We start from the raw sequence: 20,400 nt of genomic DNA on the forward strand, positions 1-20,400 counted from the left end.
GGTGGTCTTTTTTTACTTCCTTTGTCCTCCTTAAGAGAAATATTAATAAATCTCACCACAAGCAGAGTATGAGTGTGTGAAACACTGTTAAAAGTAACCTACCTACTGCATATTTTATTTATGGTTTGTAGGGAAGAAGTCAGAATATTCCCCATGTTTCAGCAAGTCCTTTTCAAACCCTTAAAGGCTAATGTGTTCTGAAAATACCTTCCAATTCTGTTTTCTGGAACCAAAAAGAAATAATTTATCTGTATGTGCCAGAAGGAGATTGCCAATAAGCACATGACAAATAAAGTAAACACTACTTCCGATGCAAAGAAAAGCTGCAAATTTTACAAACTACAGCTACCAAGTACTCTGTTATGCTATTTCTCACAATAAGTGACCCCAAATCCACATCTGTGTATTTTATTCGCAACTAAGGGCTTGCTTTTTCTTCCTTAAAGCCAAACTGAGGTCTCCCTTGCCTTTTATCACAGATTTTGACTACCTTATCTCAGTCCCCTGTAAAATTAAATGAGCTCAATAATTTGGTTTATTCCTTATCTTTTGGAGCTGTGCCTTTTTCAATGTTGCTAAGTTTGCATGGCTTTTGTTAAGCAGGCCCTGTGGATATGAAAAGGCTGAGGAATCATGAAGCAAGACACTCAATAACACACCTTTATTAGGCTTTATGAATCACCAGTAATAGACAGTCATGTGGCTTGAGTTCACAAAGCAACACCTTTAAAAGGGGGAAAAGGGATCTGCTGCAGTTCTATGAGCTGCAAACCTAGGAGAGAAAGCACATTAGAGAGAAGGGATTAAAAAAAACCCAAACCAACTAACCAACAAAAAAAAAAAGCAGGGCAAGGGATGGAAGAAATGAGAGCAGAACAGCTGAAAAAGACCCACCAGTCCCCAGTTTGTGTCTGGTGTAGTGGGACAATCTGAAGCTCTGTGGAACATCAGACAGAGGCTGGAGAGAAAGCACTCTCTGGGCTGGAGTCACCCAGGAAGAGAAGATGACTGTGAGAGGAACACAGGAGGGCACAGAGGGTTGGCTTTATGAGGTGGTTCTGCAATCTATCAATTTGCGAAAGCTTCTCCGGAAACTGTCATCCAGGAAGGCATACAGGAAAGGGTTGAAGCAGCTGTTGGCATAACTCAAGCTAATGATGAAGTAGGAAATCCCAATGATGAACGGGGTTTGTGGGATATCTGTGATGAGGGCTACCACTGTGCTAAGGTGATAGGGCATCCAGCAGAACAGGCACACAGACAGGATGACGACCACCATCAGCGTCACCTTTTTTTTGGCTTTGTCCAGGGCTTTTGCATTGCAATGGAGGTGCACATGTCTCAATCTGCACAGCATGGTGGTGTAGAGAATGCACATGGTGGACACTGGGATGGCAAAGCCTAAAATGAGGGTGTAGATTCGACTTCCTTTCCACCACACACTCTCAGGCTGGGGAAACATGAAGACACACTGGGAACGCCCCTGCTCCTTATATATCTTAGCAAAGACAGGGAATGGCAGGATGATGACTGTGACGAAGGACCAGACACAGAGGCTCGCAATCTTGGCTGCTCGGTAGGTGCGGTAGTACATCTTCGTGGACTTGGTGGTGGCCACCACAACCAGGTAGCGGTCAATGCTCATGACAGTGAGGAAGTAGATGCTGGAAAAGGTGTTGTACTGGTCTATGGAGATGATGAGCTTGCACATGAATTCTCCAAAGGGCCACTGCAGGAGCAGGTAGTCAGCAATATTCATGGGTAGCACCAAGGTAAAGAGCTCATCAGCAATCTTCATCCAGGTTGAGGATGAAGATGTTGGTGACCGTTTTCATCTTTGGGGCTTGGAGAATTACATAGATGATGGCGGTGTTGGCTGTTAGCCCCACAGCACAGATGACTGAGTAGATGACTGGCACTGTGAGATAGAAGCTGGGTCTCAGTGTGGGAGTGGACATATTCAGACCCCCATCCTCTGTCCCAGTGCAGTCTGCACGTGAGGAATTGGTCCTGAGGAGGTAGGAGTTTTCCATGGCTGCAGGAGAAGGTGGCCAGGCCACTGTTGTTGGAAATGCCTTGGAAATGGGGGAAAAAATGTGAGATCTGTGCTTTTCTCAAGCCTGTCTCCTCTGGTGCATCCAACCACCAAGGTCCCACTTCCACTGCCAGCCACTGCCCTGCCAGGAGCGAGAGTAGATCACCAAGTGCTCAGTCAGCAGCGGAAGGTCCGACTTTGGAGATGGTCCCCTACCAGCTCCTCCCACACCGATGGACGCTATGTGGGGTCAGCACCCAGCCTTGGACTCCCTCAGAATGACCACCCCAAGGTGACAGCGCTAACCTGAGAACCCAGAGATCCTTCCCGGCCGCCACCCCTCCGTGGCGCACAGAGGCGCCCAGAGGCGGCGCGGAGGGGCGGTGAGCGCGGCGGCCGGGGCGGACCGCGGTTCTCCCGCCCTCGGGGGGAGCCGGTATCTTTGGGATGTTCCCCAAAAAGCAGAACACCTTCCCCTCCCCTTCCTGACAGGGCCGAGAGCTGTGGTGGAGTTCCCAGAGGGACGCAGGAGCGGCGTGGGGCAGGGGGGGATGCGGATCCCGGGTCCATGCAGGCAGGGTATGCCGGTGTTGCTTCTTTGCTTGATCCTGATTGCTTAAATGAGTGTCTGTCTCGATCTAGGTAGCAAGAGAAGGCGAACCGCAGAGAGGACAGTTTAAAAGTCGGGAGCTGGACCACTGGGAAAAGCTTTGTGCAGTTACCTGAAATCACATCTCCTCCCGAGGGCAGCGAGGTATCGAGTGTAGCAAATGGGAAGAGAAATCCCGGCTGCAGGTGGCATCTGCTCGTCGCGCTGGTTCTGGGAGCTCGGAATTCACCGCCTGCCTGCTCCGCGGGCTTTTCCGGCGCTGGGCTTGGGCATCTGTCTGTCAGCCGGGACGGTCCATCTTCATACAGTCATAGCATGGAAGGGATCTTAAAGATCAACTAGTTCCAACCCTCCTGTCATGGGCAGGGATACCTTTCACTAGACCAGGCTGCTCAAAGCCCCATTCAGCTTGATCTTGACCCAAAAAGGCTTTTTTTTGCGAGATCTAGGTATCCAACTGAAGACAGATGCACGGGAATTCCTACACCTCCCTCCCCCCGACGCGTTCACCCATTCACACCGTGATGGTGGCAGACTTGAGTATAACCTTGGAGATGCAATCTTTCTTTTTAGAGGGTAATTCAGAGTTCCTGATTAACCCATTTTAACATGGTGTTACTCGTTTTTACACATGGTGTAAAACCTCTCTTCAGTTTTATGTTTCACTTCTTAAATGAGATTGAATTTTATGAGCTTGTAGTACATTTGATAAAATTGTACATCTCTTACATCAGAAGTGTTATCAACTTCTTTTGTGGTGTTACCAGCAGTACTAACCACATACTGAATACTCATTACTAGTAAATTACTAAGAATGTAATTATTAGTAGTGCATCTTTTGGCAAATAATTTGGCAGAGCTGGTTAATATCTCTCAGCTAACACTATGGAGTGAGAGATAAATGCAGTCTGGCTCCAATTTTCACATATTCTGTTGCATAATTACCTAGATCAGCAGGATATCACAAATATGAAAATCCAAGCAAATAAATTAATGAGTAAATAGATTAAAAAGTACAAAGAAGAGTAGTTTACTTCATTGTGGTTATGCTTTCTAGTCTTATTTTATACTACTAGCTACATAATATAACAAATGATACTTCACCATAGAGAGTACATTGTCTGCTCTGTGATTCTTGACTTCCTTTACAGAAAGGTTTGAGAAAAAAAGGTGTTTACACACCTGTGTGCTCCCATAAGAATGGCATAAGTACTATGCAGCAGGCTTGTCATGGAGTTTTGATCCCTTTTCTGAATACTTTATTACTTTTGTAAGCCAAGCAATGAAAATGTCACCTTTAGAATCACAGAATCAGTTAGGTTGGAAAAAACCTTTAAGATCACCCTGAAGTTTATTAGAAGCTAGCAGTTCTCTATTTGACAATTGTGATACCACGCAATTTGGGCCCTCTGGTAGAAGACAGACATGAAGAAACTGCAGTTAAGTGCAGTGAAGGGCCATTAAGATGGTTAGAAGGCTGGAGCACATTACAGGTGAGGAGATGTTGAAGGAGCTGGGTTTGTTCTGCATGAAGAAGGCCTCAGGGCTGGGGAAAACTAATTGCTGTCCCCAGCCATCTAAATATGGGTTATGGAGAAGACAGAGTTGAAATCTTCTTGCAGCTGCAAAACAATAGAATGAGTGACAACAGTTGCAAATTGCAGCAAGGTAAATTCTGACCAGATGTATGGAATAACATTATTCACGGTGAGGGTGGCTGAACACTGCTCCATCCCTGGAGATGCTCAGACTTTGGGCATGGTATTGAATAACTTCACCTTATTTCAAAGGTATCACTGCTTTGAGCAGGGAATTGGGTGATGTTCTAACCTAAATTATTCTGCGATTCTACCATGTTCAATTTTTACTTTAAGCCTTTGAAATCAGACTAATCCTAACAAATTATACAGTCATTAAAAAAAAAAAAAAAGTTTTTAGAGGAAACTAATTTTTTGGATGCAATTGCATAATATCAGCCTTAACCAAAAATGACACTAACCACCCTCTGTAGAAGAGGAATATCTTTTGAGAGAGCAGAGAACATCTGCTGAGTAATTCATGGCTGAACAAATTATTCAACAGGGCTAAAAGGTGAAGTTTCCAGCAAGTTACATGCATAATGTGATCATCAGGAATGTGGTTATGCTTTCTGACTGATAGAATCCTTACGGTGAGGGGAGACCCAGAGGAATGCAGCGACTTACCCCAGGAGACCATTCTAGTTATTGGAACAGCGAATAACATGTGGAATACAGGATTTTTAAGTACTTCAGTGTTTGCCAGGGTCCTTGCAACTCCCCTTCCGCAAAAAAAACCAACCCAACATCTCCCCCAACCACAATACCAAACAAAAAAGAGCCTGTGTTGTTTCTTTCCTTTTCATACTTGTGTTACAGAGGTCTTTATATCTGCTGCATGTGAAGCTGAGATAGGAATGTGAAGATAATGAAAAATAATGCAGAGACTTTAATTTCAGTATAGATATATTTGAGTTTTTATTGCTGACTGCAATAAACTTAGAAATTCTGTACTCTTGTTCTGGTATGGACATGTCCAGGTCACAGCACATATCTCAGTGTTTCAGCAGGTGCACAGAGCACCTTCCTTTCAGCTGAAAGCAAAGAGAAATGAGAAGTGTCAGGTACAACCTGATAACCCATATAAGGAGAGGCTTTCAGGATTTGGAAGTCTGGACTATCAACCACAGCAGCTCCTCAAGGAGCCATTAAAACATACAGGCCAAAATCAGCTCTTAGTCAATAAGGCATGACCCTATTGTGGCTGGTGGATCTGTGCCTGCTGACAAACACTTGCCACTCATTAGGCTAACCTGATACGCTCATGCCCTGAGAAGACGCTCATTTGTAATGATTATCTATGCATACAGAATATCTCTGACTGTTTTCTTCTGAATATTGTAAGTAGTTCATGCCATCCAAGTTATTAAAAGTCAGATGACTTTTTCTTTGAACAGCGTAAATCATGATTTCTTCTTCTCCAAGATGGATCTTTAATAAAAACCCAACAAAACTGTAAGACAGTTAAGATCTCCTAAGCAATATTTCTTTTCTTCATAGAAGATTTGGTCTGTAACAAGTGCTACATGAGGATCTACTGAAGGAAACTGTGAAGGATATGGATCAGTTGGTGACTTAGACTGGGCCGTGACTGCTCCTGACTGGAGCTATTTTGTGTATGGAATTTGAGGATGGCTTTTTGCTTCCCTTGACATGTAACTGACCAGAACATCAGAATTTAGGCTGCAAGGGACTTTCAGAGCTCATGTCTGAAACTTCCTGCTCAAAGCAGTGTCAGCTTCAGAGTTAGACTAGGTCGCCTAGGTCCTTGTCCTGTTGAGTTTTGAATACTTCCAGAGATGGAGATCCTACAGCCTCCCTGTGCACCTCTTCCAGTGCTTGGCCACTCTTGCTGTGAATAATTGTTCCCTTACTTCTATTTGAAATATTTTGTTTCTTGTTATTTTTTTGTCTCACGTCCTTTTTTGTTTACATCCCAGAGAGTCTGACTGTTTAAGGTAGGTGAAAACAGCAATTATCTTCCAAAATTTGTATTAGGAATAAGCACTTGGGGTTTGGTCATTACATCAATCAGTCATTTATGTATCTTTTCCCCATCTGTCCTATGAACAGTATCTGTGGGTCATTTGTTATCCAACCTGATATATTTAGGTTAGGGGGGGATATGCTTCTACTGTTTCTGAATCTTATCAATGTGAGACTGTTCTACAGATGCAGAAACTTTGATATCTCAAGTTTAACTCGAGCTGGAAAGCCTCACTCTGCCTCTTCATCCTTTATACTTTTTAGAAAAAACCTACAAGTGACCTTGTACTTCAATATATTAAATATATATGTTAGTACATTATTTTTACTGTACTATTTTCACTGGTTTGGCTTCTATGAAGGATGCTGTAAAGAGAGCTGTTCCTGACTGGTTTTGTAGCAATAGAAACCTTGCCATTCGCGTAGGCAGGCCTTCACTTTCCTTCCGTGCAGTAACCACAAACCTTCAAGCACAGATACTCCAGTGCAAGCTCCAAAAGCCTTGTTCAAATTTTTAGTTTTGCCATGGTGAGACTTCATAGACAAGTTATAGTCCTAACTCTTATGATTTTCAAAATACAGTGAAAGCTCCCTGGGTAAGCTCTCTGATATTTAGGGAACATTGCTGGGCACTTTGAGGTTTCTCTTCTTATATCCTCTGTCTACCATGATGCAACCCTCCTCCTACGTGATGGATACATGGTAAAATTATTTTCCTTTTTCCTTCTGTCAGACTTGTCATTGAATGCAACCTTAAACTCTTGAGCTGTTTCTCATCTGCTGCTGGTTTGGTTAGCTCACTACTAAAGCTGTCAGTTATTTGATTATAGGACTGAATTGCTATGTAACTTTCACTTAAACTTCATAATCCTACCAAGATGAAATGTATGACTGAGATGTGGAAGCTATCTGATACTATTACAGTGAAAAGGTTATAAGTTTCTTAAAGAAGAGATTCATCAGCAGTTGCCGAAATGCAGTTTACTATAGCATACTAGATCTTCTTTTTCAACATACTGTTTAAATTTCCATCGCATGCTGTTTGTGCTGATTTATCTGATATTCTTCATAGCTGGTGTCTTCAGTTTAGTGTCTTAAGTTTCAGGTCTTCGCATCTTTTGGGTGTCTTAATTAGCATGTGTATTTAACTCTTCCTGTTTGAGTACCAAAGTGCTTCAGTGACTCCACTGTGAAGGTCCCTAATATGTACTTTATGATTTGGAAGTTGAGAGTGAAGATTCTCATAATGTTTTTTCCTTAGAGCCTTTTTTGGATACTAAACAGTAATAAAAAGGATTAAAACAGTAGCCATGGTGATGAGATGGTGTTATAAGCTTGTGAATAGCCAACTACTTGGTCAGTGTGAAATGGAGCTTTCCACTATATAAAAAGACTATAAAAAGCAGTTTATTGGCACATTGCTCATAACTATTAAACCCACTAAGATGAGTTTATATTTTAGCATACTTATAAGCAATATTTCTTAATTTGGCAAAGTTTACTCACAAAAGCAACTTGGCCATTTAACACTTGTACCCAGCTTTTACTTGGACACTTTCATGCTTCATATCTGCTTGATGACAGAAGCAATCAATTAAATAACTTTACTGTGATTTAAGTGGGGAAAGTGAAAGACAGCACTTGCTTATACTCAGTAATGTGCCTAACAGAGTAAATCTTGAAATTAAAATACTCATCTCTTAATTAAACCTGACTCTTTATTAAAGAATTTTTCATGGCCAGTGACTCAAAAACTTCTTTTGCAGCAAACCCAAACTTTTCATCAGCTTGTCTTCTTCTTCCCTTCAAAGAAATATTTTTCTCCTCAGGGAAACATTTTGAATCAAACCCTCAAGCCAAGACAAACTAAGAATAGTTTTTTCTCTAACTTGTCAGACACAGGAGGTAACTTGGTGGCCACTAATTAACTGTTTGGAGATATTATATGGTGCTGCTCCACATAATTTTCCTCCCTGATAATATGGACATACCATCTTTTGTAGTGTCCATTGCCCATCCTGAAGCCAAGATGCCAAAATACTGGACTAAAGGGTTTGCCTTCTGCTATGCCAACAGGGAAAGAGTGACAAGTGTCACTTGTCATGTGTGATCTTTTTTTTTTTTTTTTACTAAAGCTGGAACTTCAAAGTTTCATAGCTAAGTTGCACGTCTTAGTCAGTTGTGAAGTTTTGGCCCTATTAACTTGTTTCAGTTTTACGTTAAAGCCCAGACTACAACATGATCATCAGTGGATCAGACTTTGTGATGCGAAGTGGATTAAAGTGTTCTAATTTCCCCTTTCCATAGGCAGTCCATAGAGGTCAAGCACTGCTACATAGCACCTTGAACTCGCTTTCAGCTACAAAAGGGTAGAAACCCTTCATTTCAGTGGGACTGTGTTGAAGAAGAACAGGGCTCTACATCTGCCTAATTTTGAAGCTGGTACCTTGCCAGGTCAAGACAAAAGAAATGAATATTTGCAAAGGGAGATTATTTTACAAAGTCCCCAAATTCTTGAGGAACCTTTCTCTTCTCATTTTTAACTCAATGTGTATTCCTCCTGTGATGTTTTTTTTTTCCTACTGTTTCTTCACCTCTTTTCTCCTCCATACAGAACTTAAACTGTACATGTAAAACCAACTTGTATCTTGTTTCACAAGTTGAAGTGTACAGCCCTTATAAAACACCTTCTTGTATCTTGTCTGTCTTGCCATGAAAAGGAAAAGAAAACCAATACTTGCAGCAATGTTGGTCTTTACAAGACAAGCGTACAAAAATTAATAAACCTACCCTGCCAGTCTTGTAAACTGTTGCAGTTTTACCTTGCTGGAAGCAAGATGATATGTTTCTGGGGTTGTACATCAGAGGCACTGAAGTAGAGAAATTTATGTACCTCACTTCATAGTGCATGTAGCTGTGTTTCAGAGGTCTTTATTGTGAAAACGAGTGCCTCCTTTTCTGCTATTTTTGGTGCAAGCCTCACAGCATCTGATCTCTTTCTACTTAGCCACTGAAAGAACCAGTTACTTGACACCAACTGTTGCATTTGACATGCCTGAGAGACAGGATGTCATTCAGAAGGATTTGGACAAGCTCAAGAAGGAGGCCTATGTGACCCTCATGAAGTTCAACAAGGCCAAGTGCAAGGTCCTGGCAACCCCAGGTATCAATATAGGCTGGAAGACGTAGGAGTTGAAAGCAGCCCTATAGAGAAGGACTTGGGGGTGGATAAAAAGCTGGACATGAGCCAGCAATGTGCACTCTCAGCCCAGGAAAGCCAACCGTATCCTGAGGTGCATCCAAAGGAGCATGGCCAGCAGGTCAAGGGAGGTGATTCTGCCTCTCTACTCTGATCTCGTGGGGCCCCACCAAAAGTACTGCATCCAGCTCTAGGCCCTCAGGAAAGACATGGAACTGCTGGAGTGGGTCCAGAAGAGGGCCACAAAAGTGATCAGAGAGGGCTGGAGCACCTTTCCTGTGAAGACAGTCTGAGAGAGTTGGGCTTGTTCAGCCTGGAGAGGGCTCTGGGGAGACTTTAATGCAGCTTCCCTCTTTTGTCCCTGTCCAGTTCTATAGCTGTGGCTGTTGGTTATTTTTTGTTTTCAAGTGAGTGCACAGGTTTTCAAGTGTGGGCCCACAGGTTCCCACTGCTAAGCTACGTCTTCTTTAAAGGCAAAACAGCTAACTTTGGCCTTTGGCAACTGCGGTGTTCAACTACACCCTAAGCAGAACTACTGGTGAGGCTTTATTCTTAACCATTGACTCACTGCATTAAACAGGGTGTAAGAGTAAGGAGATACTAATACTTTGTATCTGAATAAGTACTTTTGCAGGAAGAGTTTTATTCTGGGCAATATTTCTTTAAGAAGTAGTGCAAATTATGGATATGTTTTAAATATACAGGCACTGAGGAGATTTAATAGAAAAAGTCAATGGGACTGTTTTGGGATTAAAATGAAGAAAAGCTTCTTGCTGCAGAAAAGCTTATTGAAATCAAAATCAGGGAGCTGGGCAGAGTAGCAAATACTGCTTACTGGATATAATGATGAAACGACATGGTGTGGGGTTTTTTTTCTTTACAGTATTTGTTGGGCCCAAGTTATCAGTCTTGGAGAGTCAGGTTTGCCTGCTGAGCCCTTAATGCCTTTTCTACCCCACTTTCCAATTGCTTGCCTTTCAGTGAAGTGTTCAGATAAAATACTTCCAAGCTTATCTAGTCTGTGAACCACCAACATTTGGCATTTTGTGAACTGTTTTGTTCCTTTTCCAGAGGGAAAGCTGGTCATCTGTGCTGGGACATAGCCAACTCTCGTCTTGGGACTGCTGCTTAGCCATCATCTCCCATAGTCTGATGTGTTAATCACCATGTTCAGGCTACTAAAAGCATCTCTAGAATGAGGAACATTGTCAGCAAGCACATGCTATTCAAATCATCATGAAGCATGAAGAACAAGCTCATGTGCTTCTAAGGCAATGCACTGGCTATGTATGGACAGAAGAGAAAAAGCTCTTTCCCCCTCCTCACCTTCTTTTGTCAAGAAATCCAACCTCGCAGATGCTTGAAAGCAGTCAGAGGATTTATTTTGTGGAAAAAACCCCCCAAACCCCAAACAAAAAACCACCCAAAAACCAATGCTCAGGCAGAGAGGAAGGGAAAAGGCTATGAGCAAGGAAGACTATGAATATTATCACACAGTCTGAATTTTGTGGAGTGGGAAAGGAAGAATGTCGATTGTAGGGCACATCTAATGAAAAGTCTTTTAAAGAGTGAAATAAATGAAGAAGGAGCAGCTATAACTTCCACACAAATGTAAAATGGGAGCATAAACAAGGAAGGAAACCATGCTGCGTATATACATATATAGGGAGACTTACATATGGATATAACCCCTATTTCCTTCCTAGCTTATTGCTTAGATGGTGGCTTATGAAAGATTTCTGTATGTGACCTGAAATAGACTCACTGGCACTTTACAAAGAAAACTAAAATCCTTTCTTCTAAATCCTTCATGTTAACTTTGAGCTTTATGCAACACAAATAGCAAGCGCAATACTTGGTGTTTCATGCTTTGCTTCTGCATGTGCTGTTGATAACCTATGTTTCCAAGACTGTTTCTGAAGTTTTGAGATGCTATTGCCTATTCTGTGATGAATGCCCTTGACTTAAAATTCTTCATTGCTTCCTGACTCCAATTGTGCTTCTATTTTCTGTCTGTGGCTCCAGACAGGCAGTTGTAAGTTTGATTACTGTACTAAGTGACTCATACATCTGTGGCCTCAGGCCACTCTGTAGCGAGGTTCAGGTTAGTTTTCAACTTTCTGACCAGTTCTAGGTCTATGCCAAAGCCAGAAGTTGACTATTCCTCGTCAGTTTACCATATATTCAAGAACACTTGTATTTTCAGCTGCTGGAAGCTAGATCAATGCAGCCTTGTGTGCACGGTATTGTTTTTAGGTAAACCATGGCTTACATATTATACATTATTCCAATGCGCCATTGTTCCTACCATATGTAAGCACAGAACAATATGCTTGCTGATGGACTAATATCCCTAAATTACCAGCTGAACTACCCCAGCCTAGGAATACTTCTATCATCTCCTGTGTCCTGTGATGTAACCTGTCCTTCTGTTTTTCCTTGTGTTTCTTCTTGTGTTGTTTGTTTTAAAGTTTAAATGAAACTTGACAATTCTCAAGGTAGAGGAGAGAGGCTTGCAATTAATTGTGAAAACTAAGACAATATTAGAGAGCCAGCAGGGTAGATTTGGATCTTTCATGCTGTTTCAACCTGTATGTTGCCCTTTTTGCTGATAGCCTTTTTTACTAGATAAGGAAAGAGATAGTTTAAGCACTTCCATCTCTAATCTCAGTAGCACTAACACAGATGGAGCTTCCCAAAAGAGGAGTCTTTTCTTTCTCAGAAAAAACCTGAAAAATTCATTACATTTTCAACTCAATCTGGGTAGCACCAGGCAGCCAGGAATTCTCCTGGAAAGAATAGCTCTGTGCTAGCAAGCAAAGAATTGATTTAAATCTGTTCTTGGGACCAGTAATGCTGACAGGCAGTATAAAGAGGCAAAAACGTCAGGCTCCTGGCCAAGTTTTTGAAAAAATGGTCTGGCGAGGAGGTGATGGTCTGGAAGCTTTATCATGCCAAAAGCATCTGTTCTCACTTTTTGCTGCAACTGAAGTAAGATGTTCAGAAGGCAGAAGAACTGCCAGAGATGCTCAGAGTGGGAGGTAGGGATGTAGGGCATGACTGGGCAGGCAGTAGCATTCATTCCAGGTTCTGCTTTCCAAAATGTGCATGGCTGTTCATGGTCTTACCTTCTTCACCTTCTGTGTGAAACTTAGATCAAAAGTCCATGGGAACAGTATGCTGTGTTTGCCTGTGAAGCTGAGGCTCATTGGAAATGTTCCCTTCACTCTGTTAGTCCTGGATATTTGATTATCTTCCTTTCCTGGTTTTGATGTTAGCACTTTTTTCAAAGTGTTAAGATGTTCTGTGTTTCCAAGACTCATGTTTTTACATAAGTTCTAAAACTTTGCTCCAGCCCTCTCCAAGTGATCCTAGGGAGGATATTCCCTACTCCACTCCCACAGCATTGCCATAAGAAACTCCTTCTCCTTTTCTCTGGCTGTTAATTTTAACCAATAAAATATACTTATGATCTTTGAAACTTCACTGTGAGCAGAAGAGAACCTTAGAGACTGGGCAGGCCTCCCTGCCTGACAGAGAGATTTGTCTTACCATTGGTGAAAGGATATTGGCATATTATTATAAATATTTAAGAAATCATTACTTAATTTCTGCCACTTTTCAGCGATGTTTCCAATAAGCTTCCCAGGTGTGCTCATCTTTCTGTTCTGATGGAATCTGAATCGAAGTTTGATAGAGAAGCCCTTCTTCTCTGTGTAGCTTTTGAGAGGTAGAAACAATATACATACGTTGGCTTAGCTGGTGCCCTACACAGTGAGTACCAGTGCTCTGGTACCACAGAATGTGGTTTTACACAACTCATTACTGCACGCGTTACGTGTGGCTTTGCACAGGTGCTTATGACCAAGTGCCTGTCTGACAGAGCTACAGATTAAATGAAACCTTGCGCTCTTGAGAAAGTAATGAAAGCCAGTGAGGGATCTGGGTTGAGACCTGGAGGGAACAAGAGGAATGTGTTCGCTTTGGCTGAAGCTGGGGAGTTACGTTTAGAATAAATTAGCTCTTAGAAGGCAAAATAAAACTATGGTGGTAAATGCCAAGAGTTTTCTTCATTCCAAGACTGTGTCTTTTTTCCCATGGTCCAGTTGCCAGTTCTCAAGGAGTCTTCAAAAAGAGTTGCTACTTAACATGTCCACTGGGGCATCAAATGTATCACACAGAAGTGAATAAAAAAAAAAAAATCCATTATTTTTCTACTTTTTGCCAGATGTGCTAGGAAAAGACATCTGTTCCATAAACATTATCAGCTACTACACATTTCATGTTCAAATTTGCCAGCAGCAGGATGAGAATACCAGTGAATAATAATTTTGTTTTCTGTGTCCACTGCATCTGTAAACTATAGCTCCTTTGGGAGCTCCTTTGGGAGGTAGGGAGGCAAAAAATTGTGGTTCAATTTAGCTTCATGCAAAAAGTTGACTAATGTTTGTGGCTTCAGTGGAGCATATATGAGCAGGTAAAAATATTCTCCCTGAGCATCAGCATCTGGGCAAGCACACCTTTTTTTCATCTATCAACTAAAGCAAAGTCTCCAACATAGGCTGACATTGACTTTGAAGCCAACATAGACTCTTCTAGAGGACTTCTTGATAATAAATTACCATATGCATCAGAAGCATAAAGCCATGAACAGATGAAAAAATATTAATGAGCCCTGGACAGTATGTCTCCACAGAAAATGAGTAATAATATGCCTTGTGAAGCTTACCCATAAAAGTGCAGTATTTCAAAGCTCTTTAACAAACTCCACCTAAATATATTCTTCCCTGTCTCAAGAATCCATCCTTATGCTTGTCTTTAGAAATAAGTAACAGAATGGATTTTATTTATTTATATTTTATTGCCCTTCCTCAGGCAGGGGAAATAAGGAAGTGGTCTTTAATACTTGCGGAATTGTTGGCTAGTGATTAAACCTAAATGTTTTCTTGTCTTATTATTTTGATGAAACAGTACTATAAAACGCAGCAAGACTGTCTGAGCAGTAAATCCACAAAGATACATGCATCTTTGCTTATAATGCAATTATATGTCTTTTGAGATGGAACTGTTCATGTTGAAATTTCTCTGGAGATGAATGACTTGACTCCATTCTCTTAATTTGCTATAGAAGAAACTTCTATATTGAAGGAGATGAGGACCAAGTCAATTTGATGAAAGGGATGCAGAAATGTTTGTAAGTGTATATGACACAGATATGAACAGCCCTTCTTGTGAACAAAAGACTTTATAAACCAACAAATGACAGATGGGAGTAAACAATTGCTATTTCAAATAAAATAAAAAAAAAGATGCTTGCTACCTTTTCTCTTAACTTTTGATGACAATCATTGATGCAGAAACCACCTCCCCAGAAGAAATAACATTTCCCTCAAAACAGTGGGGATCAAATATTCTACTCCATCTCTTAAAAACTAAGGAATTGGCTCAGGAAACATCCTTAGTCAAGAAAACACTTATCATCCTTTCTGGTTAACAACGTTCAGCTTCTGATTTAGTCATGAATTTCCATATGAAAGTCATTTGAGTTCTGGCTCTTTGCCTATATTGCAGGGATTTGGATGTTTTTGTTTTTTCCCCTGGCTTGAGTATTATAGTAGAAAATCTTCAGAGCAGTAACTGACACTGCATCAACATAAAGTCTCAAAATCATGGGGTCCCAGCCTGGTGAGGTAGAGACCATTATCACAGTAATCTAATACTAACTGCTATAGTCTGTGTTATGAGTGGAACATCCATATTCTTCCCAGATGACAACTAGGTTAAATTGTTGATGACTGCAGAAGATTATAGATGTGTAATCACAATATCCAGAGAATGTAATGATCTTGTTTGGAATAAATAGATGTAAGAATATTCTGTGCAATCACCAGGGAACTACCATTATCTTCAAAAACTGTTTTTATGTGCTCAATTTTTATTTCATTCTCAGTCCCTTTTTAGAAAGAAAGTAAGATCTTCAGTGTTAGATCTGTGTTTTGCCTTATAAGACTTTCCTGGGGTGGTGGTGGTGATTTACTTTCTGCAGCTGCTTTGAGAACCTCATCCTTTAAACATTCATTCGTACAGGACTGAGGAAAAATAGGTTTAAAATAAACAGGATTAAATGAATGAGAGATTGATATTAAAAGTAAGTATGTTAAATGGTGGTTTTAATTATCAGTTAAGCAGTTCTTGTACTTCACATATTTTAAAACAAGGGGTAAAAAAGCCCAATTTTTTTCTGCCTGCTTTAGCTCATGGAGTTTCTTAATGCAACTTGGAAGCAGAACGGCCACTCAGGGGAAGTGCTGCAATACACTTGCTCTGCTTTTAGAATCTTCCCTAGAGACCTCCTGCCTGCTGTAGGGCATTGGGTCTCATTTGATATGTCTATTCTATGTCATATAGCTTTTGGCTCACCATTCAGTACTGACCAGCTCATTTTCTTTCATGCATTTTCTGCCTTGGATCAAAAGCAAGGCCCTTGGCTTTTTTTCTTTTTTTAATGAAGGCAGCTGGAAGCCTGGATCTTCTGGCATTTTCTTCAGATGAAATCTAGATGGTTGTATTGCTGTTCTACTCTTTTTCTGCTATTTTTTAATGCAGGACAGTATCTCTTGCAGAGCAGGTGTAGGCTTCAGGCTAACTTTTCTTTTGTCTTGCCTCTGAGGTTTTGGGGTGGATATTGCTTTTTAAGTATATAAGACAGATGAACACAATGGTACCCATTACATAAAATAAATTTCTGAAATTAGGGAGAGATTTCTTATTTATTAAAAGCTTTTCTTTCTGGTAAGATTTCTGGGATCTTAAAGCAGTGTGTGATAAGCAGGTGCCATAGAATTTACACAATCAGCATTTCTCCTTGGAAAATGTCACTCCTGACATGATTTTGCAGGTGTATCTGGCTTAAATTACTTTACTGTGTTTATCAATTCATGCTCAAATGTCAAAGGGTTCTAAAGATGTTTTACTCTTTCATATTTGGTATGTAATTATACACTTGGAAATGAGAAGATATATACAATTGTGTGTTTTCTACTATGAATTCTGAAATATAGAATAATGTAATTTTAATTTTATGAGTATGGTTTTAGAATATATCCAAGGGCGGTATTAACTAATGTAAGATGGGAATCTTTCAATTAAAGGATGATTGGTTGGAAAATCTGGAGGAGTTTCAGCAACATGCATGCCCATATGTAAAATTAGACTTCACTCAGCCTGACTGTGGGTTCAGGCATCCCAGAATAATCATTGTAAATTTTGATCATATCCACAGACACAAATACAAAATATAACAAGAAAAGATGAATGGGGAAAAAATGGCTGTGAAGATAAAATTTTTCACTGTGAATTTATAGACTTCTTAGGGCAAAGGAGCAAAACTCACTTTTCTTCTCTGCTAGTGCTTAGGGGTGCACCTACATGCACCAAGTTGTATTATCTGATGTCAGTGGCAGAAGAAGAGATACTACTCATCATATTGCTAAAATTTGCCACACAGGGCTATTAATCACTTAGTTAATTAGATCTTTTGGAGATAATCTGGGATACCTGCTGTTTAGAATATTTTGTACCAGGTTTTTTGCCACCCTTTACAGTAATGTTTTACTAGAAGGCTAGTAGCATGTCGCTGCTTTTTGGGTAGACTTAATAGATTGATTTCTTCAGCCTTGTGCAGTCTTACCTTACCTATTCTCCAGACTTTCTCTTCTCAGTGTTTTTCTCTGAACTTTTCTGATTTTGATTCACAGTTTTATTGAAGTGGGATGTCTGAAACTGCTCATTGATGTGCAGATCTGCAGTTTAATATCTTCTACTTGCAGAACACTCTAAGCCATATGCTGCTTCAGTCTTGCACCCTTAACATGTGTGATGTGGAAAGCCAGGACCTTAAGCTCTCTCTCAAATTGCAGCTCTCTAATGCCATGTATACACTTTATGAAATTATGAAAACACAGAATGTGGTAGTAAACTATCATGGCTGGAATGTCTTTGCATGCTCTGCAAGAATTATTAAGTGGCACAAAAGGAACAGAATATAAACATGAAAAAAATTGTCATCAGGAAGTTAGCAAATGCCTTTTCGTGCAGCAATCTCTGCCAAAAACATTGGAGCATTTGACGTCAGGAAGCAGCTGAAACAAATGAAAGTGAAAAACAGAAGCATCTAAGTGAGAAGATGCTGTATAGATATTTTTATGTTCCAGTCTATAAGTACCCTGACAAGTCAAAATGTATCCAGCACTGCATTCAGCAAACTCCTTTCATGCTTTGTAGAAAAGGACAGCGAACTACGGTAAGACTGAGCTAATCTGCTGCAGAACAGTTTTGTTTCCTCAAACACAGGGTCCACCTGTGCCCTCATAGAATAAAAGATTTGTAGTGAAGGGACCTTACTTCAGCCTATACCTAGGAATCAAACACCTTGGTATGGTATATTTCTCTAAGCAGTAATTTAGAGATGGATATTATACTGCTTAATAACCAAATAAAAAAAGAATATTCTGGAATGGTAGTCATCTCTCAAACTGTAAAAATTTACTTGTTTGTCTTGGACAATACCAGTTCCTAAGGTTAATAATAATAATAATAACAATCCTAAAATAGCTGTCTTAAAGATGGACACTAGCTGATGAGCACATCTAATTTAGACTAGAAGACCCATCAGTTTTCAGGGAGTAAGTCAGTCCTGCAGAACTTGCAGTTGTGCATCCTTTTCTATATCAAGAAACCAGCATTCAGTGTACCATGCTGGCTCCTGCCAATATAGTTGTGAAGGAGGACATCAGACCCCCTTAGATTCATCAGTAAATCTACACCTCTTCTGAAGCTAGCTACTCTTGGCTAATTAGAGTTTCTTACTAGTTATGAGGGAATTGCATTTCATTTTTTAAAATAAAACAAACAAAAATCTTAACATCTTCAAAAGACAATCTATTTTAAAAATGTCTTGTTTTGGATTTGTTTCATAATTTGAAACCACAAACAAATTAAAACTCTTTCAAAACATTTCTTTTTGCATCATTCAATGCAAAACAAATGCTTAACAAACAAAGCACAAGAACTTTATTGTGGGGACAGCAATTCTATACAATCTCCAGTGATTTTTACCAGCTTGTGTGGCACTGGTGTGCACATGTACAATGGAGCAGGTAGCGCAGGACATGCGGTGCTTCCTCCACCACCCCAAGGAGGTGACAAGGAAGAATCAGAACCCCAGCCTCCTACACACCCTCTGCACCAGCTCCTACCTAGATATGCAGAAGACTGCCTGCTGGTTCCAGGACTTGGTGAAGTTTGCCTGGGGGTTGGTGCCTCAGTCATGTTGCTACAAGATGAAGCTCCTGTAAACTGCAGATTACAGATGTCTCTGGGGGAACCTTGCTTGTTGAGATGTTTGGCGTGCAGCAAGAAACAAATACTGCTGCCTTTGACAGAGCCTAGAAATAGGATTGTGCATTTGAGTGCTATTAGTCTTGAAGTCTTGTAGTCTGACCACTTCAATTTAATCAGTCTTCCAAGCACAAAAGGTAGATCACTGGCAAGCAAAGATTGTTAAGTCTGCACTATCCAGCTTGTGGTTCTGAATTCAACTATGTCTGATTTTAGATAAATGAGGATATTAGAACTTGACAAATTTGTCACCAAACAGAGGCATAGCTTTCTAGCAAGCTATACTGATAAATATATCACTTTCAAATTGCTTTTCACATAAAATCAATGCTTTTCAAATCTCCAAAGACCAAGATAAAAATGCAGGGTATGAATCTGCAGATACATCAGTCTTTTCATTCAGGGTATGAAGCTGCAGATACATCAGTGTAGGATCTCCCTGTCTGCACTTAGCTACCTTTTTTCAGCTTTTTGTTACAGGACATGTCTGGTTTTGATTGTAAGTAATTTACTTCCCTGCTCATTCAGTCTGTAGAGCAAACTAACAGCCTTCTGAAGCTTTTAATCTGGTCTACATCAAAGTATTTTGCAGATATTCTCATTTTCTCCCAGCATCTTGGAGAAGATGTGATGCTGGAACTGCCCAGACAGGCAGCCTGGTAACAACGGTTCTTCAGACTTTCAACTTTCTCCTCTCAAACTGATGCTCTTTCATGTCATTACAAATTATTTTAAAAAAAATCTCCTTGTCACAATTGTATTTCCTGGGCATTACTTATAGTTGGATTTTACTCAAAGTTGGTAGGAAGCAGGGAAAGCAATGTTTTACTTGAATGTTCTTTGTAGTGCCCATAGCTGTTTCACAGGCTGTAAATTATCAATAGCATAAAGGAGCCATATATGAAATTAAACCCTTCTTACCTACCATATGCCCTCAGAGAACAATTGCCCAGCAATAAATAGTGGATAGTAAATAGTTAAAATGGAAACCTGAGCTGGGAGTTGGAATAGATATTCTTCAGAAATCTCTTCCAACTTAAATTATTCTATCAAAAGCTATCACTAACTTCATTATGTCTTTCCACATTAGCCATCTGAACAATATACTTTAGATATACTAGCTAAATTGTTCTGTGTATTTTAGATCATGCTATCTTGTGTATCCATTGAAACCATTCACATTTTTTCTCCCTCCTTTTCTGCTGTTACTAATATGGGAAATTTTATATTTGATAAAGAATAAACCCATCTTATGTTTCTACCTATTCTATTCACAGATCAAGTCTATGTAGATTCACAATACCATAATAGCATTTAGGAATATGTTGAGACAGTCTGGAAAATATTGAACTTTGGAGCAAAAGTAATTAAAACTTCAATTTTTTTGCATTTCTCACAACTAGGGGAAAAACAGTTCCATCTAAAATGAAAAAAAAGAGTGTGGAAAGTACAAAAGCTTTAGACTTTTTAATACAGGCACCCACTACTTTAATGAGAAGTAACTGATAAGTACCTAAAGGCAAGCTAGGCACATGAGCTATTTAACTAAATAATTTCTCATACTTTATATGCCTTTTGAGGGTATTGTTTCTAC

At 40.1% G+C, this 20,400-nt stretch overlaps 1 protein-coding gene across 1 annotated transcript; it reads right to left on the reverse strand.

Annotated features, from left to right (window-relative positions):
* Window positions 1–1,045: 1,045 nt before the first annotated feature.
* Window positions 1,046–2,033, reverse strand: NPBWR1 (neuropeptides B and W receptor 1). Its single transcript, XM_030497717.1, is given in 2 exon segments — window positions 1,046–1,795; window positions 1,797–2,033. Coding segments are annotated over 2 exon segments (987 nt in total).
* Window positions 2,034–20,400: the final 18,367 nt, after the last annotated feature.

Source organism: Strigops habroptila, chromosome 1 (assembly GCF_004027225.2).
Source record: "Strigops habroptila isolate Jane chromosome 1, bStrHab1.2.pri, whole genome shotgun sequence".
Classification (NCBI taxonomy): Eukaryota; Metazoa; Chordata; class Aves; order Psittaciformes; family Psittacidae; genus Strigops; species Strigops habroptila.